The sequence below is a fragment of the Cynocephalus volans genome, chromosome 2 (genome assembly GCF_027409185.1).
Source record: "Cynocephalus volans isolate mCynVol1 chromosome 2, mCynVol1.pri, whole genome shotgun sequence".
NCBI classification, from domain to species: domain Eukaryota; kingdom Metazoa; phylum Chordata; class Mammalia; order Dermoptera; family Cynocephalidae; genus Cynocephalus; species Cynocephalus volans.
In genome coordinates this window covers 198,271,743-198,298,316 of record NC_084461.1, presented here as the reverse complement: position 1 = coordinate 198,298,316, position 26,574 = coordinate 198,271,743, and the positions used below count along the sequence as shown (strand labels likewise).

At 43.7% G+C, this 26,574-nt stretch overlaps 1 protein-coding gene across 1 annotated transcript in view; it reads right to left on the bottom strand.

Moving 5' to 3' along the window:
* Positions 1-330: 330 nt before the first annotated feature.
* The window catches only part of SVOP (SV2 related protein), a 71,068-nt gene continuing 44,824 nt past the window's right edge, over positions 331-26,574 (bottom strand). The window contains exons 7-16 of the mRNA XM_063087739.1: positions 24,563-24,626; positions 22,058-22,183; positions 20,211-20,339; positions 17,014-17,087; positions 15,243-15,319; positions 8,220-8,327; positions 5,509-5,620; positions 4,582-4,663; positions 1,791-1,880; positions 331-537 (exon numbers count right to left, since the gene is read on the bottom strand). Coding sequence (XP_062943809.1) covers positions 331-537; positions 1,791-1,880; positions 4,582-4,663; positions 5,509-5,620; positions 8,220-8,327; positions 15,243-15,319; positions 17,014-17,087; positions 20,211-20,339; positions 22,058-22,183; positions 24,563-24,626 — 1,069 coding nt within the window. The remainder of the gene's footprint in view (positions 538-1,790; positions 1,881-4,581; positions 4,664-5,508; positions 5,621-8,219; positions 8,328-15,242; positions 15,320-17,013; positions 17,088-20,210; positions 20,340-22,057; positions 22,184-24,562; positions 24,627-26,574) is intronic.

Sequence of the window (26,574 nt, the reverse complement as noted above, 5' to 3'; positions counted from 1 at the left end):
GGGTGTGACAGGGTAACTCTGGATGGCGTCTGGTTGGCTGCTGGCATCACTGGACCCTCCTAATGTGGTAGTTTTCTCATGCAGATCCAGAGGTTATTAACAAACCTCCCCCCACACATACCAAGAACCCCCCAGAGCAAACACCTCCCCATCCCTGGGTGGATCTCAATGAATACAAGCAAACAGAGTCAAGACACAAAACCCTATCAGTCCAGTTCATACTCTTGGGCGAGTTCTTGATGTCGGCAGTGACGATTGGTGCCCCAGCCGGGCTCTGCCAGCTCCCTGTGCTCTCCAGCCTCAAAGACCAGTTCAGCCCCACTCTGGTCACTATTCTTGAGAGCCAGAGTTCGATCTGGTGACGCCTGGGCCATGCATCCCTCGGCCGACCATCTCTTGGCCCCACTCCCGGTGGCTGGACTCCTGCAGTCCTCGGCCTTTGGTCTCAATGGGCAAAAAGTAGGAGGCCACGGCAGCCAGGAGGCAGCAGCCACTGTAAACTGCCAGGGTCAGGTACACAGAGGATTCCAGCATCACCTAGGGAGGGAGTCACAAGATGGTGACAGCATCCCTTCTGAAGCCCAGGCACCACCAACCATGAAACAATATTGTTAACACCAGGCCCCCTTGTAAGCACTCAATGTGACGGCTCTGTGAGCTACGTACTTCACTCCCATTTGACAGAGGGGAAAACTGAGGCTCAAAGAGGCATACCCAAGTTCATACAGATAATAAGGATGGGCTGGGATTTGAACTCAGGCCCATCAAGCTCAAGAGTCTGGACTCCTTATAACTACACTCTCTCCCAGAGCAATGCCTATGACTACTTCCTAGCTTTATGGCATGTGGCAAACCACATTGCAAAGCTGAATCCCATTTCTTCAGCTGCCAGATGGGCATAAGGACAGTGTCACTTCCTAATGGAGGCGACCTGGGGAGCACCTGGCACCTTGTACCACATGCAAGCTCCCAACCAACACCAGTTAGGAATGACATACAATGGCTAAAAACAACAGTGCAAAACAGAAATACTTGGGTAAAACATGTGTTTGAATTCTATTTATCTGGAATATCCAGAATTGGCAAATCCACAGAGACAGCAAGTGTGGTTGGTTGGCAGGGGCTGAGGTGAAGGGAGAGCGGGGAGTGGCTGCTGAATGACACAGAGTTTTAATTTAGGGTGGTGAAGATGTTTTGGACCTAGATAGAGGTGGTTGCATGATATTGAGAATGTGCTAAATACCACTCAATTGTTCACTTTAAAATAGTTAATTTTATGTTATGTGACTTTCACCTCAATACAAAAATGATAAAAACAGAAAAAAATAATTGGATATTCGAAAAGCAAAAAGACTTAATAAGATCCATAAAAATGGATAGAAATGCTTCAAGATACACGAAAAGTTGCAAAATTTTGCAACTACACTTAATTATCCAACACAAAAAGCAGGGACTGGGACATTTGTGGCTCCATTAAATCATATTAGCCTGCAAAACAAGCAGATCACTTTTAGCCAAATCATCGGGCACTCCCAGGGTGTACACAGGAAAGAACTGGGTTTGGTTCCTGGCTTGTCTCCTTCCCTGCTGCGTGACCTGGGCAAGTCCCTTTACTTTCTGAGCCTCAGTTTCCTCACCTGCAAGCAATTTCTTCTCTTATTGGGTGGGTTGTTAGGATAAAATAAGATAATGCACATGGAGGGCTCGCAGAAGGCTCAGCATATGGTAACTGCTGGCTGTGCACTGGGTTTTTTCACCCGCAACCCCTCTGTATTTGGGGTGACACCTACCTGGGCAATGAACGGAGTGATGAGAGCACCCACTCTTGCCATGCCACTGCAGGTACCCAGGCCCAGAGCCCGCGTTGCCGTGGGATAGACCTGAAACACAGTGGCCAGATGTGAGCTCGGGAAAATCAGGTCCCTCCTCTTCTCCAGCTCAGGACCAAATCCCTCATGTGTTGGTGACCCTATTAAGGGATGGGAGACTGGGCTGGGGCAGATTCTCATCCCAAAGGGGACAGGAAGTTCAACTGAGAAAGAGGACACGAGGCTGAGCTGTGGGTGGGAACCCAGTGAGGGGGTCCTCCCTGGCCTGGGGGGGTGTCCTGCAAGATTCCTCCACTAGGAACTGCTGCACGTTCCGGACCCAGATATTGCTCTTGCATCCACTTTTCACGAGTTCACCTTGAAGCACTGGGCTTTCAAGGAATTTCATAAAGACAGGCATTGAAATGGCTACAGTTTCTCAGTTTGTATCCAGTAGGGACCACATGCCTAGTTCTTTCCTAGGCAAAGTGAGAAGAGATTGTGCATTTTGCAGGCCAAGGTAATTAAGAAGGGGGCCTGTTTTCTCCACTCCCTTTCCCTGTCTGCTGGAAGGAGGACTCTGTGGCCCTAGGGCAGGTTTGGGGATGGGTCATTCTTTATCATGGGAGCTGTCCTGTGCATTGTAGTATGTTTAGCAGCATCCCTGACTTCTACCCATTAGATGCCAGTAGCACTTCTGCTCCCCCACCCCCACCCCATTATGACAACGCAATGTATGTCCAGACGTTGCCAAATGTCCGCTGGGGCAAATCAACCACATGAGGGAGGCATGAGATACAGGATCCTGGATCTCTGAATCTCTGTGGGGAGGAAAGCTGTTCCCCAACCTAGAACACCCATCTTGGACTGTTTCATAAGAGGGAAATTTCTATTGTGTCAAAACACTCCATTTTGGGGAGTTATTTGTTCTAACAGTTAGCATGTCTCTAACAAATACCATGCTCAGTGCAGAAAGCTTGAAAAGAATGAACATAAAGGGGAAAAAATAAAACTCAGTCATGATCCCAGCACTCAGACATTTGTCACATTTTCATGTATATCTTTTCTATGATTGTATATACATATATATTCATTAATTTATTTATCAAATGCTTATTGAGTACATACCATATGCATTTATATATTGTGATGTTTTAATTCACTCAATTACATAATATATAAATATATTCTTCTCGTAAAAAATCAAAATGTTTCAATTCTCTCTTGATCCACTCCCTTTGCCAAGAAAATTTTTCCCATAGAACCCCACTGTTATGAAGTGTTGAATGTATCCTCCCAGATATGTTAAAAATGTACGTATAGAAAATATACAGCATTGTTTTTTTAATATAAATGGTGTAATGCCATATATATATCATTCTGCAGTTTGCTTTTTCCATTCAGCCATGTCTTCAAATCCTATCTACATTAATATAAAGACGTCTACCTCATTCTTTTCAAGTGCTGCAATTGTATTCCACAATGGATATAGTCTACAGTTTACAATTCAATAGGGATTGATGGACACTATGTTATGTGTGTGCATTACATATATAATACATATAATATAATATAATGTAGTGTAATGTAAGGTAATATATAATTGCCTAGCATATGGTTGGCACTCAATATAACTTTTTTAAATGAATAAGTGAATTAGTACGATAATCCTGTTTCTGTTTTTCTATTATGGAGAATTTCAAACATAGACTAAAGTGGAATGGTAGAATGAATTCTCCAGTACCAAGCACTGTGGACTGTGATTGTTTTAGTGACAACTCCTTCCCCTTCTTCCCTTCCTGAATTACACTGAAGCAAATCCCAGAAGGGTTGTCATTTCATTAACTAGATACTTCTGGACATGCTGCTTTGAAGAATTTCCTTTTAGGAAAAGATTGTGGACATTTCTCATGTTCATATTTGGTCTGCTACAATAGTATGATTTTTAATAGCTGCACAGAATTCTATCCGTTGGATGAATAACCATTTATTTAACCAATTCTTCATGGTTACAAGTAGCTAAGACAAGGCTCAGCAAACTTTTTATTAAATGACCAGAGACTAAATATTTTGGGCTTGGTGGAGCCATATGGTTTCTGGTAACTGCTCAACTCTGACAATGTAACACAAAAGCAGCCATAGACAATAACAGTAAATGAAAGGCTGTGGTGTGTTTTAATAAAATTTTATTAATAAACACTGAAATTTGAATTTCACCTGAGCCCTTCAACTAAAAACCACACACAACTTTCTCCCGAGACCCTGTAACAGCCCCTTCCTTCACCCCATCGACCTTGGATGGTACTGGTTCCAGCAGCCCCCTCCACGCATGGTGAGCCCTGGGGCACTGCTCCATTGACTTGCTGGTTTCCCTACACCTGCCCCATAGCTCTGTAATTAGCCCCTCTTTTAAACTCTTCTCAATTACACAGTTACCCAATTTGACTGATACATGCACCAACATATATATATTTGGAAAAGATTCTGGACAAATATTCACTGAACTATTCAAGAAGGTCATGTCTAGGAAGGGAGAATGTGGGGCCTTTTCATTTTTGGTTTCATACAGTTAAGGAACATTTGGAATTTTGACATGAGCATAAGCTTTTATAAGCAGAAATAATAATAAAAAAAATAAGCTGAAATAATGAAGGACTTCACAGTCACCACTCAGACCAAGGACAAATTTCATTCCAAGCAGCTCACGCTGGGTGTTTCTGGAGGCAAAGCATCCCCCCTCCCTGCCCCGGTTGCTCCCAGACACCCCTCCTACCTCAGGTGTGTAAACATAGGCTGCTTGGAAGCCTCCAGAAATAAACGCTCTTGCAATGAAGAGTAACAGAGTGAGAACATTTCTAAGGAAAGGGGAAAAAACAGATGAGCAAGTATTATTTTTTATCTGCTTGTTTTAGCAAAGTCCTGTCTTCCCAGGCAGAATTTACACCCCGGAAATGGGCAAAGGCCACCCTGACCAACACACATTCATGCAGACTTATGGCGCTCACATCCCATTACCATCTCTAAAGGTCAGCTTTTATGAGTATATCATTCCCCAAAGCTCCAGGGTAAGAGATGGGAACATGTGTGGTGCCCAGATTTGGGGCAAGACAGAGCAGGAATGGTATACAGAATCAAATCCCAGACAGGAACTTGTGTGGGCAGAAATTGATCTAGGAGCCAGCTGAGGTAGGGAAAATCAACCACTATTCAGTACTTTCAGGATAATCCTGATCCCTAACCCTCTTTTCCATTGATCCCATAAATACCCCGGAATATCAGCATTTCAGGGTCTAAGCTACATCTCCCCACCTTCCTCAGACCAAGATGTGGCCCACAAATTCCTCAACAGGTTTGGTCTGGGGCCTCTTGAAGGTCAAGAGAGGCACAGGCCATTTCTATATTTTGAGGCTCTTGGTAGATGGAAGAATGGAGAAATGATAAAACAGTTTACAAAACAGGGTCTGTTTGGAATATTTCCATTGAACAAATTAATACTTTTAATACACTCATAAATCAAGCAGTTATTGGGAGACGTCAAAAGTATAAATTTAATGTTATTAGAGTGAAACCAGGGCCAAAATGTCCTCCCGCCCCTATCCCATCAGAGACCCCAACCTTGAGGCTGTTCTTTGGGGCATTGTGAGGCAGCTATGAGCCTCAGTCCTAGTGAGGGGATGGGCAGGATCCCTAGATAACCCACCTTCCAACACAGATGAACAGCAGAAGGCTGCAGAAGGAGAAGATGATGAAGCACAGGGCCATGGTCTTCTTGCGACCCAGGCGGTCAATAATCCACAGTGTCACAAGGACACCTGCAAGGGGAGCAGTGGAATGATAGGCAGCTTCTGATGTGGTCCCCAGTGACCCTTACCCTGGTATGCACAACTTGTATCATCCCTCCCCTTGAGAGTGGGCTAGACCTAGTGACTCACTTCTGATGCCTAGAAGACAGTAAAAGTGATAGGATGTCACTCCTGAGATCAGGTTCTAAAAGACTGTGACATCTGTCTTGCCAGCACTCTCTCTCTCCCTGGCTCTTCTCATGAGCTTGCCTTGACGGAGAAGGTCACTTGTAACTGCAGGTGGCTTCTGGCCAATAGCCAGTGAGGAACTGAGCCCTTGGTCCAACCCCCCTGAGGAACTGAATCTTGCCACAGCCATGTGAGTGAGTGTGGAAGTGGATTCTGCCCCGGTTGAGCTTTCAGTTGAGACCACAGACACTGGGCCAACAGCTTAATTGCAGCTGTGTGAAATATACTGAAGCAGAGGACCCAGGGAAGCCACTCCAAGACTCCTGACCCACAGCAACTGTGAGGTAATGTGTGTTGTTTTAAGCCACTAAATTTTGGGATGATTTGTTACATGGAAATATATAACTAATACAGGCACCAAGGGGAGCCTGGAGGGTACTATTCACTGAATCCAGGCAGTAGAATGTCAAGGCTGAGAGTCGGAAGCACCTGTTCTAAGGCCTCATCTTGCCTCTATCTTGCCATGTGGTCTTGGGCTAGTCCCTTGCCTTCTCTGAGCCTCAGTTTCTTCATCTGTTAAATGAGACTTAAAAGACAGCAACACTCCCTACGTCAGTAAAGGCAATATAGCATAGTGCTGATTATTACTACTAATAATTAAATTTGGGCTAAGCACTTTTACATCTATTATCTTGTTTAATCATCAAAACAACCCTTTAAGATAAATGCTATTATTGGTCCCATTTTCCACATTTATTCAGTCAATAAATTAAGTGTGTCAGGAACTGTTCATGTGTCAGTGCACAAAAAAAAAAAAATAAAACAATAAATGTAATAAAGAAGAAAAGAAGAATCTGAGTTCCAGAGAGGTAAAATCACAGAAATGGAGAGTGCTTAAATTTTCAGAAATGTCACGTGCTTAGAGCCACAGAAATGCAGGTTGGCAACGCTGAGTGTAACTTCTGAGCCTTTACTCTTATCTATGAAGCTATATGGGGAAATGGTTTTAGAAGAAAGACAGACAGTATAGTACAGGATTGAAGACTCTGGGCTCTAGGATGAGATAATAGTTCTTAGCTTGGCCAGCTGTAGGACAGTCCATGTCTTAACTGGGTTTTCCCAGAAGGAGACCCTGGGACAGGGACACAAGAGCAAGCTGTTGAGCTGGGAAATAATCCAACCAAGCACCAGTAGGAGAGTGGAGAAGTAGGATGGAGAAGGGAAGGCAGCTAATAAAAGGGGACATCAAACAAGTTACCACTGTGGGCAATTGGAGCTGAATTCCACCAGGGGCTCTGGGAGCCAGTGTAGAACATGCAACTTAGAGTTTTCCTGCCTGATGTGCAAGGAAGCTGGGGTGTTTATACACCAACTCCTGCAATTATTGTTTGAAGGCTGCTCCTAGGCATTAACTCCCTGGCACCTCTGGCTACCTTGCTTGCTTTCAGATAGAGGCTTTTCATTCCTTCTGAGATAGTCCTCAAGCACAGCAATGCAGAAGCTGGCAGCTGCAAGTTGCAGGAACAGTTTCTGCTACACTAGGCAAGTTATGTCACCTCTCTGAGCCTCAGCTTCTTCAGTTGTAAAATGGCAATAATTATACAACTTCACAAGATCAAATGAGACCATATCTGTAAAATATTTAGCACAGTCTCTGGTGTACAGTAAGTACTCAACAAGTACAAGATATTATCGTTATAATAATTATTCCTTCTAAAGGAAAAAAGTTCAACTTTGCATCATGTGCGGGTTTGGATTTTTGACACCCCACTGATCTTTTTCAGTGTGTCTAGTGTTGGGGGACAATTTTCTGTGGGTCTTTTGTATTCCTGCACATCTTGTGAGCAGAGGCACCAGGTGCTCTTCTGTTCCAGACTATCATTTCAAGACTGTTTGTATAGCAAACAGTTTTGGAAAATAGAGATACTGTCTCCCTCTGGAGCAAAGGGCAGATCTGTTGACTGAGTAATGTAATAAAGAGGATACCTTTCTTTGGGTTAAAGGTTAGGCAGGTTTCTGGCAGCCCATTATAATAGATTTGAGCTCCCTAAGCTTGGGGTTCCTCAGCTGTGTTGCAAATCTACTGTATGTGTAGCATCCACCTGGGTCCTTCCTCTTCATCCCTGTGGGACTTGGGGACAAGGGGAACTACACCTGTATACTACTCATGCTGCTTGCAATAATAGTCTTTTGTCTCTGACCCAGGAATCTCATGTCTTCTGCAAGCATGTATGAAAGCCGGCTTAACCTTCACATAGGGTGAAATCTTAGCCCCTACATAGTTCTTGACAACTTGTAGCTAAGGACTGGAAAAAAAAAAATCCCTGGCTGACCTAGAAATGAAATTTGCTTCCAGGTGGCACAGATAGAGCTACCAGCTGAACAGCTGCCACATTCTCAGGCTTGCCTGCTCCAGTCTCACCTTGCACAGGTTCCTCACCTGGGAACTCAGAGAGGGTGGTCCACAGCAGGTCCATGTAATCCTCCTCGCTCAGGTACTCACAGGCCAGGCTGCATTTTGCCTCTACTGCCTTTTTCCGGCTGGAGACTGGGGATGAGATAGAGATAGATAGAGAGATAGTGAGATAGAGAGATGTGAGAGAGAGAGAGAGGGAGGGGGAGAGGGGGAGAGAGAGAGAGAGGAAAAGCCATGTACATAGTCTTGAATCAAACCTTCCTGCTCCCCACACTTCCTCCCCTAGGTATCACTCAGCTGGGGTGCCACAGAAATTGCCCAGGCTCAGAAGACAGACAAACTCAGGTTTGAATCCCAACTAGCAGTGCTACAGCTTCATCTCTGAGCCTCAGTGTCCTGATAAAACTGGGGCTAATGAAACCACCATGCAAGGTGGTTGAGAGAATGAAAATAGATTGTGCATATGAATGTACTTAACCCAGAATTGGCACATAGGAGGTGCTTTTGTGGGAGACAGATTCTAGGGTGGCCCCCACAGCAAGGAATTGAGGGATGACTTTAGCTGCTGATGGCATTATCCAGCTGACAAGAATCTGAAACTCTAGGTCCTACAACCACAGGAATTGAATGCTGCCAACTGCCCACATGAGTGGGGCAATGGATCCTCCTGCAGTCAGTCAAGCCTCTAGGTGAGAATCCAGTCCTGGCTGATGCCTCTGTTACATCCTTACAAAGTACCAGGCTTCTGACCCACAGAAACTATGAGGTAATAAATGTGCGTTGTCTCAGGCTACTGAGTTTGTGGTAATGCTGTTATGCAGCAATCTCCTATTCATATTCCTCACCCCCCTTTTTATTGAAAGTGAATCAGAGCGCAACCCAGTGGCCAAAGGAATGATGGCAATAAGAGTCTCACCCCCTGGTCCAGGCTGAGTTAATAGTGAATGCTACACTGCTCTCTTCCAGACTTTGCTTTACTCTCGAACTATAGGACTGATCTCCTAAAGATAAAGGGGTAATATCTGAGACTGTCATTTAACAGATAAGACTCTGAGAGGGTGGCCACCCCCCAAACCTGCTGCCCATAGCTTCCCTAGCTCAGTTGGGAGCATCTCCATCCTTCCAGTTGCTCTGGTGAAAAGCCCTGGAGGCATTCTTGGCTCCTCTCTTTCTATCATACTCTATGGCCAATCCATCAGCAAATCTTGTCTGCTCAACCTTCAAAATGTATTAGAATGTGACTGGCCACGTCTCACCACTCCCGCTGCTACCCTCTTGGTCTGAGCCATCATCGTCTCTCACCTGAACTACCACAATTGCCATTCACCCAGTCTACCTGCTTCCACACTGTGCCCACTCCCCCCCACCCTACACCACCGTAGTCTATTTCTAACACCTCGGTCAAAGGAATCCTTTTAAAACCTAAGTCAGACCATTGTCACTCTTCTGCTTAAAACTCTGCAGTGACCTCCCATGTCACTCAGAGTAAAAGCCAAAGTCCTTAAAAAGCCTCCAAGGCTCTGTGTTATCTGGCACTCAACACATCCTTGGTCCCACCTTTTACTTCTTTCTCTGTTGCCCTGCTCCCTCTACTCCAGCCCCACTGGTCTTCTTGCTGTTCTTTCAACAAGTAAGGCACTCTCCTGCCTCAGAACCTTCGCACTGGCTGCCCCTTCTTTCTGGATTGTACTTTATACATCCCCATGACTAATTTCCTCACTTCCTTCAAGCCTTTAAATCTCACCTTCTCATCGAGGCCACCCTGACCACCCTATTGAAAATTTCAACCTACCCACTTCCCCTTGCCCTGCCCTACACTCCTGATCTTCCTTACCTTGCTCTACTGTGGGGGTTTTTCCATATCACTTGTAGGGAAATAGCAGAAAAGACTGAAATGGGCAAAAATGTCCTCCAGTGCACCCTAAAAGGTTATCCCTGCCTTTCATTGTTTTTAAGCTATTTTACAACTCTGCAAGTTGTAGAAAAACTGATAGTAATGCAAATTATTTTTTCCATATAAATGCAAATTGTGTCTGGTGGTGATGCAGTTGATTTCTCTATGCATACTGATAAGTTTTGTCTCTAACTGTAAATCCATTTCAGCATTTCTGATGGCCTCTATATGGGTGTGTTTTGACTTCTCCTTTGAACTAGTTGTATAACCTCTTACTGGTGTTAGTAGACAATTCTCAGTGGGTCATTCACATTTCTGCATGTTCTATGAGCAGAGGCACTGACTGCCTTTTTAAGGATTTTTTTTTTTTCTAGCAACAGCCATGGAAGATAGTGAGTATCTCCCTTTGGAGCAAAGGGTAGGTTTGCTTACTGTCTAATACAAAAGATCTGGGTTTTCTAACCACAGGACTTCTCTCTTCTAATAAAACACTCCTTTTGCAGGTATCACCTGCCACTCTTCAAATCACCCTGAGAGAATTGAGGCTCAAGGGACTGGTATTATAACAGCAGGACCCCCATAGTTGATCATATTTGATCATTTTCCCCTAGCGCTGGAGCAGGCCTCAGTCTTGGAGGAAGTTTGCAAGGCAAACTTGCCGGCTTAGTCCCCAGAAATAGAAGTAAGCTTTTCTAGCAGAATATAAGATAAGCATAATGGCTAGCGTAGCATGCATTTCTCTGAGTTCCCTCTTTTTCCATGGTTACTTGATATTTTGAAGCTTGGTTATGGGGCAGGATGACATTTTTTACATAAGTATAGAGCTGTTTTTCAGACCCTAAAAAACCAAGGAAGACATCGATAAAGCTATGCTGATTCCATCCCAAAGCAAATCAAAATCCTGCAGGACCCTAAGATAATGTGTAGGATGAGAACAGAAACCAGATGGAGCCTTGGTGAGAATTTGCACTTGGCCCCTTACATGTCCCCTCCCTCCTGCTTTTCACTTCCTTCAACCTCCTTCTTAAAAACTCTTGGTAAATCTGAGCCTTGGAGATGGGTTAGCATACCATCCCCCTTCAGGGTCTGAATAAAGCTGTCTTACTTTTTCACCAACATTTGACTTTTGAGTCATTTGTTTCTATTTGGTGGCAGGCAGCTGGACTTGGGTTCAGTAACAGTATAAGAAAATGCAGATACCCAGGCTACTACTATTGCTATGAGTAATAGAGTCCTTTGTCTCTGACCTGGGAGTGTTGTGTCTTCTGCTAGGATGTGAGGAAAATGAAAAAAAGCTAATTTGTTAGCTGGCAAATAGGTAAAAATTTCAGACTTTCCATAATTCATTAACAACTCATTAATTTATTAATTAATGAGTTAATTACTTGATAAACTCTATGACATGGATTCATTTTATATTTCTACAAGAGGCATGATTTTACCTTTCTTTAAAAATTTTCCTTTAACACACTATCACCTTCTAATGCACTATATAATTTCTTATTATGCTATTTTCTCTCTCTGTCTTTCTCTCTTTCTCCCTCCCATCCCCCAACCAAAATATAAGCTCATGGGAAAGAGATATTTGTCTTTTGTGTTCATATATCCTAATGGCAAAGACCCTCTTTAACCAAACTTTAGTCAGGCTCCTCTGAGACCTCTTTTTGATGCATCCTCCCTCACCTTTGGGCTCTGTCAAGTTTTAGCAAAACACTGCTGGGTTGGTCTAGGGAAAATGCCCTCCCTTGTTATCTGATCAAATTCGTCATCCCCTTCCATCCACAGCTTATTACCCTGACCTGTGATGGGGTTCAGGACATGCTACCCCAAAATATGGCTCCTTGACATATTGAACATTTTAAGGTGAAGGAATGTGAGAAACAGCACATGCAGGAAATTCTCTCTGACCTTCCCCTGCCTTATTCCCCTAAAGCACATCATAAAACCTAGAAAGGATTTTCTGACCTTCCTTTGGACCCTCATGTGAGAGATGCCCTCCCTATACCCAGGGAAAAAGGAACTTCGTTATCTCCAAAAACACAGGGACACAGAATGAACAGGCCTTGCTAACTGCTGTGGGTTGAATGTTTGTCCCCCCAAAGCTCATGTTGGAACTTAACCTTCAATGTTATATTTGAAAGGTATGGTCTTTAAGAGGTGATTGGATGGTGAGGACTTTGCCCTCAAGAATGGATTAATCCATTCATGGATTAATGGTTTAATGGGTTATTAGGGAGTAGACTAGGGGAGGGAAGCATGTGGAAATACTCTTGCTCAACCCTCACTATGTGTTACCCCACATTGTCACAGGATTCCATAGAGAGTCCCAACCAAGAAGAAGGCCCTCACCAGGCATGGCCTCTGGACCTTGGACTTCACAACCTCCAAGACTGTAAGAAATAAATTTTGTTTCTTTATACATTATCCATTTCTAGGTATTCTGTTCTAAGCAACAGAAAACGGACTAATACACTAACTTTCCCCCAGTTTATTACCATTAGATCATACTCTTTGTTCTATCATATTTCTCGATGACTCTCAATTCTTCATCAAACCTAGCATAAAAATACTCAGGTTTAACCATTTCTTCTGGTCTTCATTTCTTTTTGAAGGCTTCTGTGCTATGTAAAACTTAGATTAAATAAATTTGTATGCTTTTCTCTTGTTAATCTGTCTTTTGTTATAGGGGCCTCAGCCCCACAAACCCATAATGGGTAGAAGGAAAGATATTTTCCTCTCCTACACCTACCTTCAGCAATAATTCTATCATGTTAAGTTAGCCAGAAACCGTCTTATCCTTGATGTTTCCTCTTAGTAATTTTCCATGCACTGAGTGTCCACCCTGCTCCTTAACTATAAATCCTCACTTGTCCTTGCTGAACTCAGAATGGAGCCCAGGTCTATACCAAGGTCTCTCTTCCTCTATTGTAATAGTTCCTGCATAAAATTTGTCTTCACTGCTTTAACTTCTGTCTGGCTCTGGTTTTCTTTGACACTAACACCTAGACTAGTACCTGGCATGTAGAAAGTACTGAATGAGCAGCTCGCCCAAGGTCACGCAGCTACTTGGTGCCAGAACCCGGGTCACCTGATTTCCACCGGTGGGCTTCCTGCACAGCATCAATTTCCTGGCCAGGTGTTGGAGAGAGCTTTTTAACAGGGTTGGCAAACTCTGGCCTGTGGGCCATATCCCTTACATGAAAAGTTTTTACATTTTCAAGTGATTTTTAAAAATCAAAAGAAGAATTCATGACATGAAAATTATATAAAATTCAAATTTGTGTTCATAAATAAGGTTGTATTGGAACATAAGCAATGCTTGTTTATTTATATATTATCCATAGTTGCTTTCCTGCTGCCAATGGCAAAGTCGTATGGCCCACGAAGTCTAAAATATTTACTATCTGGCCTTTTATAGAAAAAGTTTGCCAACCTCTGCTTTATAATGTTCCCCTGGATCCTCCACCTAGCTTAAGCACGTCCACTATTAGTGGATGCAGTATATGCTCAATCAACACCAAACCCTGCAGTCGAATCTACAATTGAGGCTCTTCTGCAGAACATCTAACTTAGACTCTCCTACACCCCCCAGTGAGATGTGACCCCCACTTTCTCCTTAAATCCTTATACCAATAAACAAAACTATGAACTAAGATTACACAGGGTTAATACAAAAAAGATAATTGGGCAAACCCCGAAAACAAGCAGGAACTTGATTCCTTTATCTCCTATCTTAGGTTCAGTGCTAGGAATCTAGTATTATCTTAAAGGCAGAATGGTTTGAAAGCCCAGACATGTGCATACAGACTTTTCTTTTTATTCATTCCTTTTGTTCAGTGGCTCCCATCTTCAACTAAAATAAAATAGAAGCTCACCTGAGGAGCTTTTAGAAAGTGCTACTGCCTGGGCCCCACCCCCCAGAGATGCTGAATAAATTGGTCTGGGCATTGTTTAAATGGCACCGGCACTGTTTGAAAGCTTCCCAGGTGATTCTGTTACAGTGGCTAGGGTGGAGATCCAGCCTGGTTCTCAAACTTATGTGTACATTAGAATTGCTGCGCAGGATCATAATCATAAAATTCCAAGTGTTGCAGTTTGCGGGGCTCTTTAGGGGATTTGCAATGATAATTTTATCCTATATGCAATTTTCACCTTAAATGCTGTTAGTAAAAAATAACTGGGAGGCCATTAGGCTGAGACAGCTCCACTGTTTAAGATTCCTACTTAAGCAAACAGAAACCCAACTTAGAGTAACTTAATCAATCAGAAACTACCATCTAACCTTTACTAGGGATTTTAAGGCTACTGTTCCACTTTAACCAAATATTTTCTTTATCTTGCTTCTGTGTAAACCTTATGTTCAAGTTTATGAGAGGCCATTGTTTTGGTCTAGCCTCCTGCGCCGGGCCCCAGCACAAAAGGACAAACCAGAAAGGAGTCACTTGTGCTACGTGACATAATCAAACTGAACTTTGAAAGGGACCAATTTTGCAAAAAGAGGAGATTCACAGCAACCAGTCAGAAGGGTCCCAGTTTACCTGAGTTGGCATGACAAGGAAGTCCCCTCTGTGTTAACTCTATAAGGAAAATAACTTTGAAATGACCAGTCCACGTTTTGTTCCCTGTTTCTGCTTTCTTCAGCCTTTTCTGCCTGTAAAGCCAAACTCCTCTGCTCTGATCATTGGAGCACTCATTCTATTTTATAGAATGAGGTTCTGTCCAATTCTAGAATTTCAAATAAAAGCTCATCAATTAGAACTTTAATCTATATTTGTTGTCATTTAGTCTTTTGACACTTATGGTTTCCCCTTGCACCCGAACTGTCGGTGGAGCCTGAACTGCCTGCCATCTGGCACTGCCTGATTTATGAGTTGCTGTCTGCTCAAATAAAGTCTTCAAAATTTTAATGTGCCTCAGGTTATCTTTTAACAGTGCTGACTTCTGAACCCAAACCCTGACATAAGATGTGACTCTGCTAATGTCAGCTTCATTGTGACAAGATTGTCCAGGTTCCTACAGAGCGTCCTGGAAACTACAGAATCTGTGCAAGGCCGGGCCCTAGAAGGGAAGAACCTGCAGTCGGAGTGTCTGTATGACTGTGTGTGTGCCAGGGGTGCAGGTAGTTAACTGGTAAAGAAAACTGCGATACTCACTGCTGCAGACATCCCCTGCCTGGAAGAGCTCTGTGGTGAGCAGAACTAATCCATAGTAAGAAAATGCATTGGAAAACCTGCCAGGAGTAAGCAAAAAAGGTAAAGAAATGATCAGAGAGATGCAAGTTCCCTTTCCCCATTCCCTTAGGAAGAACCTGTGTCTCTAGCAGTGGGGACCAGTCTTTGGGTCACAGTGGATCTCTGTGAGCTTTACTGGGGACCTTGAGCAGGAAGATGGCAGGTACAAAGCATTATGATATGAGAAAGGGAAGTGATCCTGTGTCTTTTGAAAGATCAAGAACTATACTAGTATTATACCTCAGAGGCACACAACCCCCAAGGCTGTCTACCTAACTGGTAATAGGGGAAGAAGGTTTTGGGGATGAAAATTTGAGAGAAAACAGTTCTGTTGACATCTGTCAGGACTTCTGGGTCAATTTGGTCAACTTGGATATATAATTTTAGAATTTCAGAGCAGAATGACAGTTTATTAATTCCAGACTGACCCAGGAACCAGAATACTCAAGTTTGCAGGGCCAGAACATTCTCATCCAGTGGAATAGTTATGTGGGAACTCAGTCATAATCAGAAGCCGATGTTTAATTTCCTCAGGTTACAATCTGTGCTAGCAAATTTAGTGACTTCTCTAGTGTGCTAAAATTAGTCTCTAGGTAATTATTTCAGTATTCAAGTAGTATGGGCTCAACAGAATTATATGCATTCAAAGGTAGGTATTCTCAGTTCTGTCCCCCCACCACCCTCTTTTTAAAAATCCTGCAGACTCCACACTTGTAACTGGGCACACAGCAGGTGTTTAATAAATGCTTGGTGAGTTGATTCAGCTCTTAGGAATGTGGGGGCAGAGCTGGAGCCCAGTTCTGTATATAATCAGAGCTTTTCTCTCCTCTTCCTTTTAATTGACCACCTTCACAACTCCCCTGCTAATTTGCACCTCTGTTCAACGGTGAAAAGGAAAAGTGAGAACTGGTTAAAACAGAACACAAAGCCTTAAGCTGGGCCAATTTTGCATACTGTTAATGCTGTGTACAAGAATTGGTAGAAGGAGTTGAAAGAGTGGCTGAAATTTGATTCATTGCGGAGTTTAAGGTAATTACTGTCTGCAAACAAACCCCCTCCCATGGCTGTTGTTTAAGAAGTCGACAGGATCAGAACTGGAAGTTCTATGGATGCCCACGTTGACCAAATCATTGATTCTCAAAATATGGGCCATGTGCCACCCTGTGGTACCCAAGACAACATGGGCAGAGAGGAAGACACTGATACAGTGTAAATATTAAATCTTATTGTAAAACAAAATTTCCTTTAAGTGTCCTTCAATTCTTTTGATTATATCCCAGTCTCACTTATGTGCTGATAAGTGCTTAACACCTCCCTTCTTTCTCAGTCTCTCTGACTTTTAAATAGAGTCTCATTGCCCCGGCAAAGCATCAAGCTAGCTGTATTTGTTTTTAAGAGCACCTTCTATCTCTGGCCTGCAATTAAGGTGTTTTCCTTTAAGGTAGAGATATAAAGTTTCTTTTTAAGAGATATTTATCTGAGTAAAAAGCCAGTCAAGTTAAAGAAAAAGATTGAGAAAATAATAATACAGGTAATAACCTGGATAAATCAGAAATCAGCAAGGTGATGTTCAAACTACTGAAATTTGCAAATGCTGCCTGAAATCAAAGGGTTGTTGGTGCATTGCTTTAAAACAAAAGCCAAAATTTAGCACAATGGAAGGGGGTCAGAGTAGTCAACAAACAGCTCTTACCATATAAACCACAGCAACAAAGTTGTCCATCTGAAGTGGGGTGTGAAAAGGTCCCTCATTTTGCCTCGGTCTTCCTGTTTCAAGACAAAGAGAAGCTGTTTATTCTTTCACTTCCAGATGTGCAGGCACCAGCTGGCGGCCTGAGACTGGTGCACACCATTGCTGGGAGGGAGGTTTCTGGTGGGCAGGACACTTGGGCTCTATGAACCTGAGACTCAAATCCACAGTACTCAGCCTCCCTGCCTCTCCAGCTAGGACCCCACAATGTCCAAGGGCCTGATTCCCCAGGAGCGAACTGCCCCATACCCTCCAACCTGGAAACCTGCAGCTGGCCAGCAGAGCCCTCAGGCCTGGCTCCCTCAGGCCTCTTGGGAAGTCCCATGGACCAGGGAACAGAAAACCAGTCCAAGGGGTGTCCAACCATTCCACAAACACACCCTCCCCCAAAGCCAGGTCAAAGTGACAATTAACGTGCTGAAAAACTAATTCACCAAGGCTGTTTAGCCAAAAGATTGATTAGCTAAATGACCCATTTGCCAATTTTATTAATTTACAAATTTATCAAAATCTTTGCTTTACACTGTTCCTTTAAAAATATATTCTAAGACAACAATTACAGTCATGTGCTGCATAATGACGTTTTGGTCAATGACAGGCTGTATAAATGGCAGTGGCCCCATAAAATATAATGGCTATACTAATTAGCCTTGGTGTGTAGTACGCTATACTATATAGGTTTGTGTAAGTACACTCTATGATGTTACCACAATGACAAAATCATCTCATGACACATTTCTCGGAATGTATCCCCATCGGTAAGCAATGCATGACTGTATATTCTTCTTAGATATATTTAATGAACATATTTTTTCCTAGCAGCAGTTTGAGAAATTCTCACTTACTTAAACATGCTAAAAGTAAAAAAAAAAAAAAAAAATTACAAGTCATAGGTGGTCTTGTCTATCTATTAATATTATCTTCATGGGGTCGGCCCCGTGGCTCACTCGGGAGAGTGCGGCGCTGGGAGCGCAGAGGCCGCATTTCGGATCCTATATAGGAATGGCCGGTGCACTCACTGGCTGAGCGTGGTGCGGGCAGCACCAAGGCAAGGATTGCAATCCCCTTACCAGTCAAAAATATATATATATATTACTTTCATGAATAAAAATATTTTTGTAATATATTCTTGAATGAGAAGCAATATTAATTAAATATGTTTACTGAATATATTTGGGAAGGTTTATATTTATTGAATATACTTTGGAATAGATTTATTTATATATTTAGGAATACATTCTTAATATATTTATAGAAATAATATATTGATGAATAGTGTACTTATGTATGCAGAACATACATATTTATATATAGATATATACCATAGTCTCTTGGTATCTACAGGGGATTGGTGCAATGGTGCCCCATGGATACCAAAATTCATGAATGCTCAAGTCCTGCAGTCAACCCTGTGGAACCCGTTGATAGGAAAAGTGGGCTCTCCATATCCGTGGGTCCCACATCCTGAGAATACTGTATTTTGCGATCTGTGGTTGGTTGAATCTGTGGATGCGGAATCTGTGAATATGGAGGCTATGAGACACATCCCAAATTTACTTTGAGAACATAAACCACAGAAAACATATAGGTAGACCTGCGTAGTTCAATCCTGTGTTGTTCAAGGGTCAATTGTATTCCTAATAACTAAATATATTCAGAAAGAATAAACCTTAAAACACCTTTTTGATAAATCAATACATTTGGCAAATTAATTCAGAAAAATTGGCTTTGGGAGACTTGTATGCTTCCGGAAAGCCCTACTCTCCTCTTCTTTCTTGGCTCAGGATTTGCCACCTCCTTGGAGCCTTCCTGGACCACCTTATGGGAAGTGAGCTCTCTCTAAGGGCACTGCTGCTCTGGGCTGCAAAGGCTGCAATGCAGTGGGCCTGCCCCAGCTGGCCTTTCTGCTGCCACCAGGGAATCATGACCCCCAGCAAATAAATGAAACCTGTTGCCTGGTACCCTGGAACATGGAGAGAGGCCCCTAGGCAGCAGTCCCTTTCCAAAGTGACACCCACAACTGGAGCTTCCACCCTTGCAACTTTCACCTTGGGACACATATTTGAAACCACTGTGTGCATTCTCCATCTAGAGCATCTTCATGTAGGGGATGAGTCTCACCCCAAATGCAACCAAATGGGCCTCCTATACCTCGGGCTGTTTGGGACACCTCCCTGCCCCACCCCTATGATCCTGAAAGTGGATTTGGGGGATATCTCATAGCCTTCTGTGTTGTCAGACCATGCCAAACAACTCCAGATCTGGTAAAATTCCATTCAGTTCTTCTTGTGTAATATAGAAACAATCAGAAATAGAATTTTATTTATTTATTTATTTTTGGCAGCTGGCTGATGCAGGGATCCGAACCTGTGACCTTGTTGTTATAAGGCTATGCTCTAACCAACTGAACTAATCGGCCAGCCTAGAATTTTATTTTACAGGATCATTTCCTTATAGGGTCTGTTGTCTGCTTAAGGGTATTAGTCATGCTTCTCCAATGGGCTTGCGTGATTCTTGAGGGCAGGGACTGCAGCCTTAAATCTGTACCCTTCTTCCCAGTGTACAGTACAAGTGCCTACATGTAGTAGGTGCTCATAAAGTTTCACTTCGGCGGATTCCCTGATGGTGTCACCAGGGAACTGATGCAGCATCCATTAAGGACATCTATGCAGGGTGCAGTTTGACTCCCCGGATCTAAACACCTCACTCTCTAATGTGGTTTTCTTGCATAGCTTTTGCCAGTCAATTGCATTTGCTAATCAGGCTTCATTGGTGCTGAAAGGTGAAACTGTAGGTATAGTTACAGGACCCGTTAGCAGAGATTACACTTATCTGAATTTATGAGAATTTAGTCACTGGCTAAATCCTCTAGGTAGCATTTTTAGAACCTGGCAGTGAAAACACAGGTTGGAGTTGCCAAATTCTCCTTGCAGGTTCTGCCCACCGTGCCCCCACATGCTCTATGTACACACGTGTGCACATACACATGCACACACATGCACACATGCCCCACCCTGGGTACACACGCTCACCCATGTGTGTATCCACACACTTGCATGCCCTACCCCATATGTACACACAGGCTCCCCTGAATGCACACCAACACACATGCGACAGACTCAGCTGGTCCAGGCACTTACCTGTCTGGAGATAATGAGTTTCCCCAGCGGCATGGGGGCTCCGTTTTCTGTTGCTATCCTCTTTAAAGTGGCAATTGCCTTTTCCTGGTTCCCCGACAGCACATCGTACCTTGCACTCTCTGGCAACCACTAGGGGGACAGGAGATCGAGGCATGCTGGTTAGGGAAGAACAGAACATTCACTTCCAGCCACATCCTTCTTTCTGTGTAGAGTCTTTAAGGGTGGGGGATCTGGAGCCAGAGATCTGGCTTCAAATCCTGACTATGCCATTTGTGATATTGGTTGTGGGACCTTGTGCAATTTCTTGACCTCTCTGTGCCTCCACTTCCTCATCCATAAAATGGGAACAGTAATAGATCCTATCTTAAGATTGTTGAGAGGACTAAATGGGATAATTCAGGCAAAGTGCTTAGCACAATGCCTGGTATGGGTTAATGTAGTTATTATTGTCACTGCTGCCATTACTATTACTTGGTGCTACTTTCAGAGTTCTAGGTGAGTGTTGAATTAAATTAAGATTACCATCAGAAATCTCATCCTCATCTGTGTTCAGCATCATCTTGCAAGCTCAGTCCAAGAGAGAGAGAAAGAAATCAGAAAGATCTTTAGGCCTAACAGGGTACCAACTCTAAGTGACTAGATAAATACATTTCTGTAAAAATAAAGCAACAGCTATCTGTGAAACAGCAGCTGTAGTAGAGAAAGCTTGAGACTAGAAGTCAGAAGATCCGGTTCAAAATAGAGTTCTGTTGTTTATTTGCTGTATGCCCTTTGACAAGTCAATCAGCCTCTCTGGGCCTCAGTTTTCCTCTCCAGTAAAATGGGGATATAGCAGAGATTGCCAATGTCCACTAAAATTCATGCTTCCATTCCCATAATGTAGAGTTGCATTTGGATGTGGCTACACAGCTAGGGACTACATCTCCCAGCACCTCTTGCAGCTAGGTGAGACCATGTGACTCACTTTCACCAATGGCATATGAGCAGACTATTCCTGGCCAAGGTACTTAAAAAGTGAGTGTGCAGTCTCCACCTGCTCATCCCCAGTCTGTGGTCTGCATGTAGAAGATTCCAAAGCCCTAGAGGATGGCAGAGCCAGAAACTGGAAAAAAACCTGGACCCAGAATCTCACTTGTCAACCAGAATGCTCATTCTCAACTGTTATATTAGTGAGAAATAAACTCTTATTGTGTTAATTTACTGAGTTTGTGGTCTTTATTTGTTACAGTAGTTGGTGTCATCCGAACCCTTGACCTTGGTGTTACAAGGCCGCAGTCTAACCAACTGAGCTAACTGGCCAGCCCATATTGCAGTATTAACCATTGGTGAGACCTAAGGCTTATTTGGGGGCAGTACTGGCTATAAAGTGTTTCATGGGTGTGGTGTACACATGAAATGATAAGTGTGTGGCATGATCTCACTAGGGGGTACCGTTTATGCAGAGCTGAGATGGAGAGATCATTTGAGCTCCTGGACCCAGCCACACCTGAGGCCAGCTATTTATCCCCTGTAATATGTCTATTCCTCTCTTTCACTCATGCCAGATTGAACTGGGTTTCTATCACTTGCAACTTAAGAGTTCCAACTAATCTAAAACAGTCACTTTAAATGCAGATCTTGCAACAATAGGGTCAATGTATCTCCCTAGAGAACATTCCAGAAGTGCCTGTCTAAAGGAAATCTAACACCCCATACTAAAGTTACCCCAGGCTTCGTTCCTTGTCTCATTTCCTGATTTAAAAAAATTATCTTTTATCTGGTGTCTTCCTCCAACCCCTCCCCATCCAGATACAGTAGACAGTGGGGTGCCAGGTAGCAAAAGCTGAGATCTCTTAAAGGATACCTACGAAACACAGAACGGCAAAGAGGAGCAGCGGGACAGCAGAGAGGATGAGCAGCCAACGCCAGCCCAGGCTGGGCATCACGAACACAGCCAGGATGACCTCGAACACTGTGCCGATGGCCCAGAAGATCTGGCACAGGAGAATTGGGGTCAGCGGTGGGGGTAGCATGGTCCACACAGCGAGCAATGACAGGGTCATTGTGGACCAGAGTATCGATATGGGTAAGGGGTCACTGGGGTCAGCCAGGTCAGAAGGGCCACCCTTTCCCGTGGTCTGTAGATTGGGCCAGGGCTGCCATGTTGTCCATCTCCCATGGGTACCATCCACAATGTATAATATTTGCATGGTGCCCGCCAGGGCTGTGCAATGTGGCAGCTCTGGTTAAGAAGAGCAATATGATCAATATCACGTGATGTCAGTATGGTAGTGAACACATTGGGGGTTTTGTTTGTTTTTATCATTTTGGGGGGGGGTAAAATATACACAACCTAAAATGTATCAGCTTAATCATTCTTAAGTGTACAGTTCAGTGGTATTAAGTACATTCATAATGTTGTGCAACTGTCACCCCATCCATCCCCATCCATCTTGCAAAACAGAAACTCTATACCTATTAAACACTAACTCCCCATTTCTCCCTCCTACCAGCCCCTGGCAACCACAGTTCTACTTTCTGTCTCTATGATTTTGACTACTCTAACTACGTCATACAAGTAGAATCATATGGTAGTTGTCTTTTCGTGACTGGCTTATTTCACTTAGTGTAGAGTCCTCAAGCTTTGTCCATATTATAGCACGCGTCAGAATTTCCTTCCTTTTTAAGGCTGGGTAATACTGCATTGTATGACTAGACCACATTTTGCTTACCCATGTTGATGGCCATTTGGGTCGTCTCCATGTCTTAGCTATTGTGAATGCTGCTGCTATGAACATCACTGTACAAAGGGACACACTGGTTTTTGTCTACTGACATCCATCTCCCTTGCCCAGTGGGGCCCCGGTATTCTTTATCAAAATTGCCTTTTCCCTATGGGGCCGAATATCTTCTGTGTACTGCACTGAGTTCTCTCCATTCTTTTCCACCTTTCTATGCATTCCATCAATGGCTCCCTGTCCTTTGGCTTCCCACTGGTACAGCCAATGGGGAGCCCTGTAGGAGATGGGAGGGAGGGAGGTAGGGAGGAGAGATTGGGGCATTTATTCCCCTGGTTCACTCCCTGCAGGGTGGTCCTGGGCTGGCTGCATCCCTCAGCTGAAGGTCATAGCTCCTGTCCAACAGCCTTCATCATACAACTCTCTGGGCTGCTGACTCCTGCCCTTTGCTCTTTCAGGCGTGGGGTGGTAAGACCCCTGAGGAACGTTATAAATAGTCCCTTTATTAAACCCTCTTCAAATGCTCCTAAGTCGAGTACGCTTTTCCTGCTGGAACCCTGGCTCTGCAAGTATTGTCCATTCCATAATCTGGTCTTCCAGCCTCCCTATCAGTTCTGGAGCCCCCAAGAGCCTTCATACATCACCTTTTGTTTAAACAAAACACAGTCTATTACTGTTGCTTACAGTCAAAATATCTAACAACTGCTACCGCCAGGGCACCAACCAATCAGAATAGACACCCCTATCCCCACCCCCACTGTGCCAGGAATTAACTCTTTAGTTGCCGCATCATGGGAAGTTCTGGGAGGTCCTAAGAGAAAACAGGTTGTTAGGTACAGAGGGGCAGTCAGGGTTCAAGATCAGCTGGCCAGATGCATTTCAACATTTAAACAACTGATTCATCCACACCGGTGTGGGCCAGCTGACCATCCTAATTGGTCAGGAGTGGATGCATTCAGGACAGCTAAGTTGGGCTGTGGGGTCAACGTGATGAATATTGTCAGTATGGTCACAGTGATTGGGGATGTCAGAGTGGCTTCAGAGTTCTCACTATGGACATGTGTATCCAGCAGGGGCAAATAAGCCATTCTGTCACTGCATGGAGGAGGGGCCTTGAGCAGCTGCATGAGGAGAGGGACAGGGGCATTGGGCCACTGTGTTTGCCCTGAGATCTTCCAGATCATGGTTGGAAAATGGGTCACAAAGGACTTGAGAAGGACTGGCTAGACCATGAGCATTTCAAGGTGGCCTATAGGGCATATAAGTGGCCAAGAATGGAGATGGCACACAAGAGGTAGAGAGGGTGATGATATGGGTAGGGGCAGGAGTTCGTTCCACTCAAGCTGTACTGTTCGGCACCAACTCTCTTATCTGCCATTTCCAGTTCAAGAAGGATGTACCACCTGCCTGCCACCATTTTTTAAAAGAGATGATGGATTGAATTTTCTTGTCAAAGAATTTATCCATATTGCAAAACAGCCATGTCAGAATCGACATAACTGATCCATTTAAGTCATTGTATCTTGAGTCTGTTATATTTTTATTAAACTCCCCTTTCCAGTCCTGTGACTCAAGACATCTGAGAGCCTCCTGCCAGGATCAGCATTCTCTAGAGACTCAGGCCACCCTCCTTACCTCAATCAGCAGAATACACTTAGCTCTGGCTTTCATGGGAAGGAACTCAGCGTACAGCGTCACCCTGGGAAAAAGAGACAGAGAGGGGGTTAAGGTCAGGACTGGGCGAGAAAATTGCTACAGTTTCCTGGATTTCTAGGCCCATGTTCCTCCAAGGGTGGTCAGTGGACCATTTACATCAGAGTTTCCTGGGATGATGGCTAAATATATAAATCCCCAGGCTACCCCCTGACCTTCCATAACAGACTCTCAGGGATGGGGTCTGAGCATCTGCATTTTTAACTAACTCCACAAATGGTTCTCAAATTTCATAAATGTTGCCATTGAGCCCTGCCACAACCCAGCAAGTCTAGGGGAAAATAGGGTAGTGGGATTATAGGCAACTTCAATCTAGAACAGTCCCTCAGGCCTTCCCTGTCCCTCATGTTCTTAGCAGTGTTAACGAACACGGGCCTTTCCTTCTGCACGATGCCCCTCATCCTGGGTCTATCTTATGTCTCCCTGTGACCAGACTCAGGCTTTGTGGTGCAGGAACACCACAGAAATGATGCTGAGCTCTTCTCGGCATATTACAGCAGGGTCATGTGATGTGAACACATCCCGTCACTGGTGATATTAATCTACACCACCATACCAAGTTGGTGTCTGACAGATTTCTCCACCCTAAAGTTATCATTTTTCCATTTGTGATTAATAAGTACCTTGTGGGGAAATATTCAGAGACTATGCCAATAATCCCAGCTTTAGCCATTGACTGTTTCTGCCTAAACCAACTACCACCATGATGGTAACAATAGTGTCGTTTATTTCTGTTATTAATTCTACATTTATTCTTCAACATTCTTCTATAAGGAATAGCTTTCCATTCTCTTTTTTATCTACCTAATGTATATCTATCCATCCATCTGTTTAATCAGTGTGGACTTGCAGATTCCCACTTTATTCAGTGCATTGTAACCCATTATTATTTTGATGCTCAGACTGTCCAGACCTGGCCAGTGGGATCCCTTCAAGTAGATTCCTGTTGTCTTTTTGACATGTCTCCATCATTCCTTGAGCTCTTCCTTACTTTCTGGCATGACAAATTGTCTAGCTCATCTTGTACTTTCCTTGCCCCGGCCCTGGAGTTAGTCATTTTTCTAAGAAACCTGGGTTCCCTTTGGCAGAGGACAGTATTTAGAAACCAGGATCTGGGTGTTCAGTGTGCTTATTGCAGGTGGAGTGTTACTGTTCTAACTCCTCTCAGTAGACAAAGCTAAGAGATAGTTGTCTATCTACCTATCATCAATCATCCACCTAACATCTATCTATCTATCTGTCTGTCTATCTATCTGTCTATCATCTAACATCTATCATCTACCTACCTACCTATCATCAATCATCCATCTAAAATCTGTCATCTATCTCTCTATCATCTATTATCTATCATCCATCTATCTATCTCTCTACCTACCTACTTATCCTATCTCTCTCTTTCTCCACACACACCATATATCTCTATACCTATCTGTGTGTATTTATTAAAAAACAATGAGTCCATACTGATACTTCAATTCCAGTCCAACACCTTAGGCTTCTGGTGGAGTTTGGATGTGTTGTCCCCTCCAAAACTCATGTGGAAATCTGATCTCCAATGTGGCAGTGCTGGAAAATGATTGAGTCATGGGGGTGGATCCCTCATGAATGGATTAATGCACTCCCTGGGGGAGGGGAGATTAATGAGTGAGTTCTTGCTCTATTAGTTCCCGCGAGAGCTCGTTGCTTAAAAAGACCCTGGCACCTTCTCTCTCTCTCTTGCTTCCTCTCGCCATGTGATCTGCTCATACCCACTAGCTCCCTGCCACTTTCTGCCATGAGTAGAAGGAACCTGAGGCTCCTGCCAGATGCAAACGTCCCAGAATCGTAAGCCAAATAAACCTCTTTTCTTTATAAATTACCCAGTCTTAGGTATTCTGTTGTAGCAACACAAAACAGACTAAAACAGGTTCTTTCTAACCTTCCCAATTTCCGTG